General features: G+C 37.7%; 1 protein-coding gene across 3 annotated transcripts; it reads left to right on the top strand.

The window, feature by feature from the left end:
* The first annotated feature begins 452 nt into the window (after positions 1-452).
* Positions 453-7,164, top strand: LOC130220738 (interferon-induced very large GTPase 1). 3 transcript variants are annotated; one of them, XM_056452966.1, is made up of 4 exons: positions 453-503; positions 2,233-2,403; positions 2,739-3,781; positions 3,919-7,164. In XM_056452966.1, the coding sequence occupies exons 2-4, from the start codon at positions 2,382-2,384 to the stop codon at positions 5,650-5,652; spliced, it is 2,799 nt and encodes a 932-aa protein (XP_056308941.1). In that variant the 5' UTR covers positions 453-503; positions 2,233-2,381; the 3' UTR covers positions 5,653-7,164. The 3 variants fall into 3 exon arrangements, with proteins under 3 accessions (XP_056308941.1, XP_056308943.1, XP_056308942.1); XM_056452968.1 differs by having other exon boundaries at positions 467-503; positions 2,309-2,403; XM_056452967.1 differs by having other exon boundaries at positions 467-503; positions 2,236-2,403.
* Positions 7,165-7,666: the final 502 nt, after the last annotated feature.

Below are 7,666 nucleotides of genomic sequence, written 5' to 3'. Positions count from 1 at the left end.
TGGACAATCCACTAATGAGCAGCTCTAGCATTTATAATTCAGCAATACTGTAACTCAGCATCTCACATCTGTAGCAACTGTACATCTCACAGTTGCTAAAAGTGCACTTAGACTACAGTTCAGGTGACCTGATAAAGGTGACCTCAAGATAATGATTATTCTGTTGAGAAAACACCTGTCAAATAGACAACAAACATAATACACACTACAGAGTCAATATCACATGGAATATGTTCACTGATAGAAATGAACAGACAGATTTCTGACTCTGCTGTTGAAGATCTTTATAGTGAGCCGCTGTTTTATTGTCATTGCATCAAATTGTCTTGTTTTTCTCTCCCAGAAAGTGTTGCTTAAACTTGTCCCTGCACTGAATGTTGTCAGACCAGAAACACAGAAACAGGTTTCTACAGTTTTATGAGAAAGACTCCACCTGTAAACCTCTTCCTGATCTCACACTGACAAACACAAACCTCTGAACACGGAGAAACTGCGACACACAGGTACAGTAACACATTTCTTTATTAATATGCTTTTTAATCTACATTTGCAAGAGATTTTCAAAATTCTTCATGTACAGATGAAAGTCAAAGCTCATGTTGCTCAGTACAGATTTGCTAAACTTTAATTACTAATGTGTTCTTTACTGTCTGATAAAGCAGATCTCAGTAATGTGGTTTTGTGTCATTCAGCAGAGCTTATTGTCATCAGAAGTGTGTGAGAAAGACAGAGATGTGTCAATAAATAAATATCCAAATGCACAGTTCAATCCAGAAGAACTAAACTTTAAATTTTTCAGTTCCAGCAGCTTTTACAACACAGTGACTTACAGTGAATCTGAATCAGTGTGTTTGTTCATTGACTCAGTGAATCTGAATCAGTGTGTTTGTTTAATGATTTAGTGAAGCTGAATCAGTGTGTTTGTTCATTGACTTAATGAATCTGAATCATTGTGTTTGTTCATTGACTCAGTGAATCTGAATCAGTGTTTAATGATTCGGTGAATCTGAATCAGTGTGTTTGTTCATTGACTCAGTGAATCTGAATCAGTGTGTTTGTTCATTGACTCAGTGAATCTGAATCAGTGTGTTTGTTTAATGATTTAGTGAAGCTGAATCGGTGTGTTTGTTCATTGACTTAATGAATCTGAATCATTGTGTTTGTTCATTGACTCAGTGAATCTGGATCAGTGTTTATTTAATGATTCGGTGAAGCTGAATCAGTGTGTTTGTTCATTGACTTAGTGAATCTGAATCAGTGTGTTTGTTCATTGACTCAGTGGATCTGAATCAGTGTGTTTGTTCATTGACTCAGTGAATCTGTATTAGTTTGTTTGATCGTTGACTCAGTGAATCTGAATCAGTGTGTTAGTTTATTGATTCAGTGAAGCTGAATCGGTGTGTTTGTTCATTGTCTCAGTGAATCTGAATCAGTGTGTTTGTTCATTGACTCAGTGAGTCTGAATCAGTGTGTTTGTTCATTGACTCAGTAAATCTGAATCAGTGTGTTTGTTCATTGACTCAGTGAATCTGAATCAGTGTGTTTGTTCATTGACTCAGTTAAGCTGAATAAGTGGGTTTGTTCATTGACTCAGGAAATCTGTATCAGTTTGTTTGTTTGTTGACTCAGTGAATGTGAATCAGTGTGTTTGTTTATTGACTCACAATGAATCTGAATCAGTGTGTTTGTTCATTGACTCAGTGACACTGAAATGGTGTGTTTGTTCATTGACTCAGTGAAGCTGAATCAGTGTGTTTGTTCATTGTCTCAGTGAATCTGCATCAGTGTGTTTGTTCATTGACTCAGTAAATCTGAATCAGTGTATTTGTTCATTGACTCAGTGAATCTGAATCAGTGTGTATGTTCATTGACTCAGTTAAGCTGAATCAGTGTGTTTGTTCATTGACTCACAGTGAAGCTGAATCAGTGTGTTTGTTCATTGACTCAGTAAATCTGAATCAGTGTGTTTGTTCATTGACTCAGTGAATCTGAATCAGTGTATTTGTTCATTGACTCAGTGAATCTGAATCAGTGTGTATGTTCATTGACTCAGTTAAGCTGAATCAGTGTGTTTGTTCATTGACTCACAGTGAAGCTGAATCAGTGTGTTTGTTCATTGACTCAGTAAATCTGAATCAGTGTGTTTGTTCATTGACTCAGTGAATCTGAATCAGTGTATTTGTTCATTGACTCAGTGAAGCTGAATCAGTGTGTTTGTTCATTGACTCACAGCAGGTGTACAGCTCCACAAGACATACAGCAGTCTGGAGAAATGAACAGAATCTCAGGACTGATGAATCTTTTACAGGACGATGAACAGTTAGAAAAGAAGATCCACTGAAGACTGAAGAAAGGGATGAAGAAGAAAACACAATATCAACATGTCCAGGAAAGAAGACAGAGGTGAATTACACACAGATTAGTGAATCATTAAATCTCTCTGTAAAAAGTATAGTTCACCTAAAACATGTACATTCTGCCATCATTTACTCGCCTTTTGACTTGTTCCAAACTATTTTTATCACAAAAGAAGATATTTTCTAAAATGCTGGAAAGCTGTATCCACCGACATCTGTAGCAGTAAAAAAGAAAAGAAACACAATGGAAGTTAATGTTTAGATGTTTCCACCATTCTTCAGATGTATATGTGGGGAGATTAGCCTGCAATTTACACATTAGTAAAGAAAAACGGTAGAAACATTATACCTTTTAAGACTGATGTAGATTCTTTTTTACAGGTTCAGCAGAGAGTGAAGATGAACTGAGGATTGTTCTTCTGGGAAAAACTGGAGTTGGTAAAAGTTCAACGGGAAACACAATCTTAGGACGATATGCATTTAAAGCAGGAATATCTGAAGAATCTGTTACTAAAGAGACTCAGAAAGCAACATCTGAAATCAATGGCAGACACATCACTGTGATCGACACTCCAGGACTGTTTGATACTGAACTCACTAATGAGGAGATCCAGAGAGAAATCAGACGCTGCATCTCCATGATTCTGCCTGGACCACATGTGTTCATCATCGTCCTCAATTTAGGACAGAGATTCACTCAAGAGGAAGCAACATCAGTGAAGTTCATCCAGGAGACGTTTGGTGAACACTCTCTAATGTTCACCGTGGTGCTCTTCACCAGAGGAGACTTCCTGAAGAATCAAATCATTGATGAGTGTTTGGGTAAACCTGGATCTATGGTTAGAAAACTGCTTGAAATGTGTGGAAACAGATTCCATGTGTTCAACAATAATCAGCCTGAAGACCGAACACAAGTGTCTGATCTACTGGAGAAGATGGACAACATGGTGAAGGCAAGCGGAGGAAGCTTCTACTCATGTAAGATGTTCAGAGAGATGGAGAGAGATAAACAAGAACAACAGATGAAGATCCTGATGGACAGAGTCAGAAAAACAGAAGAAAAGATAAAGAAACTAGAAGACAGAATGAAGATGGAGGAAGAACAAAAACAGAATCAGGAGAAAGAGAGAAAGAGAAGAGAAGCAGAACCAGGAACAGAGAACAGAGAAATACGAGAAGAGAAACATCAGAGAGAGAGACAAGACAAGATGATGAGAGAACACCTAGATGATTTAGAGAAGAGACTGATAGAAGAAAGAAACCTGAGAGAAGATCAACTAAAGACTTTTAAAGAGCAACTGAAACTCCTTGAAGAACAGCATGGAGAAGAACTAAAGAGAAGTATGGAGTGGAGAAAGGAATACAACAGAGAGAAAGAGAAGATGATGAGGAAAATTCACTCTGAAACTGACGATTCACTAAAGGTGAGTGTTGCTGTCAGCTTTCATCTTTGTTTCTGTTAGAACTTCTGCTAATTGCAATAAAACAGTTCTCAAACAAATAATAAAGATCAAAGCTTTGTTCATATTTTTACTGGTGTATTTGTGTTGAATCCCAAAAGGTCGAAGCCTACAGGAAACTGGAGACCGAATACAGCAAGTGGTCCTGGAGTCTCAGCAGTGCCATGCTGGAAATTGAGAACAAACTACACAACCAAATAGAAAATAAAGCAATTCATGAGGTTGAGGAAACTGACCTTCAAACTGAACTGAAGACGACCAGTGAAGAAGTGGACAAATCCATGTCAGAGTTCTTTGAGAAAGACACAGATAAATATATACTGATTCAGTGGAAAACATCATTTGAAACCAAAATCAAGGAGCTTCAGGAAAACATGGTGAGAGAAACAAAGAAGAAATTAAATGATGTTCTTCAGCAAAGAGACCAGAAGAAAACTATTGATTCTAGAAAGACACAACATGAAAACACTCTCTATGAAAAGAGCAAAAAACTGGCCTTCAAAGAAATCAAAGAGGAAACTATGAAGAAAGAGTTTGGTTTTTTTTGGGAGGAAAGTATAAAGGAGATCATCACAGACACTCCTCCAATCAGAGACATCGACATAATGAAAGATGTGAGAGAGATCTTTAAAGATGTTAATGACAGTGTTTCTGTAGATGACTGCAGGGAGAACAGCACGTTCACTGTGCAGAGTAATTCAGATAATGTAAGGTCAAATAAATCAAGTGGATTTACAGAAGGTTCATCAAACGCTCACATGTCTACTGTTGAGATGTTTCATTGTTACATTCAGTCTAAAGATGACAAAGTCCAGATCAGATCATTAGTCTCAGATGTTGTTGAGCAGACAGACAAAATGATTCAGTCATTTAACATTTCAAAGGTGGGCTACAACATCAGCCTCATTCAACAACTCACAGATTACATGAAGGCAAGATTTAAAGAATATCAGGAAGGAGCAGTGAAATATAAGTTCAGTAATGAATTCTTCAATGGTTTGGTTTATTCAATATGTAGAAGAGCAAACAAGACAATCACTGACCAACACAGACTGTTCAGAGAAGACAATGATCCTGAAATATACTTAAAGAAGAAGAGAGAAGAGTACTATAGTATTTTTCAGAAATACTGTCATGGAGCAAAACCAGCTGCTATTTTTGGTCACATCATCTGTCAGAAACTGAAGGAGCCCATTGAGCAGAGCGTCTACAAGAAAACTGCCAGAGATTTAGCAGATGAAATGAGATCAAACTGTAAATCACTGAATAGAAACAGATCAAATCTGGAGAAACACATCCTGAAGACACTGGCAGAAGAGGAGGACTTTGACAAATACATGAACTACATTGAAAATCCCAGAGGTCATTTCAAGAGTTTCATCAGAGATGAAGTCAGTCGCTACATCAGAGATAAGTTCAGAGTCAGTGTTTTACCCAAGATGAAGGAGAACATTAAACTCCTGCAGCAGAAGATCATGAACGCAGCACATCAATCTACTGAACATGTTCAAGTCAACAGTGGAGATGTTGGTTTGTGGTTGAAGAGTTTCACACAGCAGCTCTCAGATCAGCTGATCTTCTCTGAAGAAGACCTCAGGGGAGTCAAACATGATGATGTTGATGATTTCAGACTCCTAGAAGATGTGATCAGACAAGAGCTTCCTGCTGTAGTGTCAGACATTAGCAGCAGATTCAACACAGACACATTTCCAGTAAAGCTGGACTATAAGTTCAGGCCAGATGAGCTTCTGATTGATCACTTCTGTCAGTGTTTCTTTCCACAGAGTGAATGGAGTTCGTGGAAAACTTTACTCTCAAACACAAAATCTCTGTGATAATATTTGTACATGTTTAGTGGCAAGTGAACACAATTTTTGACAGAAGTAAGTTTCCTCTGGAGAGAGTACAGACGAGCAGGAGGGGTTTTGTAGTCTGGAGCATCACGCAAACAGAAATAACCCAAAACAGAATGCTATTAGAAGTTTGAACCAATACATTTAATGATGCAAATAAATAAACACACAGTTCTCATATCTCACACAAACACTAAATGTTAGTAAATATTAAATGGTTTGATGTATAAGGCTCAAACTGAAAACAAAAGTAAAACAATCTGTCTGGGCCCGGTCCTCTCTCGGCTTCCTCTGCCATCGTTCCTCCTCTTATAGTCCAGAGTTCCTTCCGTGGGATTCGAGGCCGGTGTGCACCTCAGGTGAATCCTCTTTCATGGCGGCCTCATTCCGTTCCCACGGCTCTCGGCCCCGCCCCCTCACCACAAATATATTTAGCTTTTTTATAAAGCAAGAAATCTGAAAACCTTTTCCATTAACTTTCGAAGTAGGAAAAACAAATACTATGGATGCCAATGGCTACAGGTTTCCGGCTTTCTTGCTTGAAAAAGACCATAAATTAGTCAATAATTCAACTCTTTATATTCTCATTAAAGTTGAGAATCTGATCAATTCACATAACTTGATTCACCTTCAAACATAAAATAATATACCTGATTATTTTTGTAAGATAATTTGGATATCTTGATCTCCTGATTTCATCAGAAGCTGAAAACTTAAGATGGACACTCCGGTCTTTTCTCTTTTACAAGGAATTCACAAAAACAGCCATTTAATAAAACTATTAACTTTCTATTCTGAGCAGCTGATCTACAAGGAAGCAAGTTGCTCAACTGTCTGTTACCGATCATGTGACCCCCTCTCTACCCTCATTAACCAGAGCTCAGCTCACACACACTTCACACAGAATCTTCATCCTCTTTATATGGTTTATCTAATGATTCTTTAAGTTTAACTTGTCATGTTTTATCCTTTTAAATGTCTCTGTGTGATTGGAAAATTGTCCCAATTTTGCAGTAGTCATTTATATTATGAGAATGATTGTCTGTTTGAGTTGTCTATTTTGAGTTTAACAAAGGTCTGTCCTACTGAAGTGTGAATTGTCTTTTAATTTTGAACATTTTACTCCAGGTAGTGATTAGTTTTTAGAGTAACATTTGACCAGACGGAGGTCTTGGTTTTTGAATAGATAGATAGAGTAGACAGTCAGGACTCAGAAGACTCTTCGCGTGTTAATTATTTTGTTTTCACATAGTTAGTTAGCTAGATGCTTCTGGGAAGTTAGATTTAGTTTGGGTTTTGTTCTTTTCGTTTCTTTAGCGCCGCCCATGTCCCGTCTGCCAGCTCTCCTGTTTTTCCCCGTCTTTATATTTGTCTCAGTGTTGTAAATATTGTAAATAGTATATTTTGGCCTTACTTTATTTTCTTTATTTTGGATTTATTTGTTGTTTTTGTTAACTTTTGGGAATTATAAATAAAATCACAATTTTGGTATTATTTTGGTTGTCTTTTGCACTTATTCACTGTTTATATAAATATATTTTAATTACACCTAAATGTCCAACCCCACCATCCCCTGGACTAACATCAGGGGTTTGTAACACTTGGTGAAGCTTTTATTATCTTGAATTTATGGTTGTTTGTTCTGACAAGGTGCGAAAAGTCATTGGGATCTTGTAGCCAAGATACCCCGCTGTGTGTGTGAGTCTCTGAGCTTTCCATCAAGACTTAGGGCGTACTCACACTATGTACAGTAGCCTTGAACCACGCCAAAGCATGCTTGTCCCTTCTCCCGTCTCCCCCGACGGCCCGCACTCACATTACATTCGGGCCTGAGCTTGCTTACATCATCGATGATGCGCTGTTCAGTAGAAGCACTTTCGCTCAGCATGGTAGAGATTTCATTAGTCATATCTCTTTAGTGGTTTGATATGCAGTGACACGCAGTCAAATATTTCGCCTAACCGATCAGCCAATTTTGATGCTCATAAACAATCAT

Source organism: Danio aesculapii, chromosome 3, assembly GCF_903798145.1.
Source record: "Danio aesculapii chromosome 3, fDanAes4.1, whole genome shotgun sequence".
Classification (NCBI taxonomy): Eukaryota; Metazoa; Chordata; class Actinopteri; order Cypriniformes; family Danionidae; genus Danio; species Danio aesculapii.
This window is presented reverse-complemented; position numbering and strand designations above follow the sequence as displayed.

Excerpts from the sequence above, each read along its gene's own strand:
- LOC130220738 (XM_056452966.1), top strand. The coding sequence starts at position 2,382 with ATGTCCAGGAAAGAAGACAGAG. Across the intron at positions 2,404-2,738 it reads GTCCAGGAAAGAAGACAGAG|GTTCAGCAGAGAGTGAAGAT; the intron begins GTGAATTACACA and ends TCTTTTTTACAG. Across the intron at positions 3,782-3,918 it reads AAACTGACGATTCACTAAAG|GTCGAAGCCTACAGGAAACT; the intron begins GTGAGTGTTGCT and ends GAATCCCAAAAG.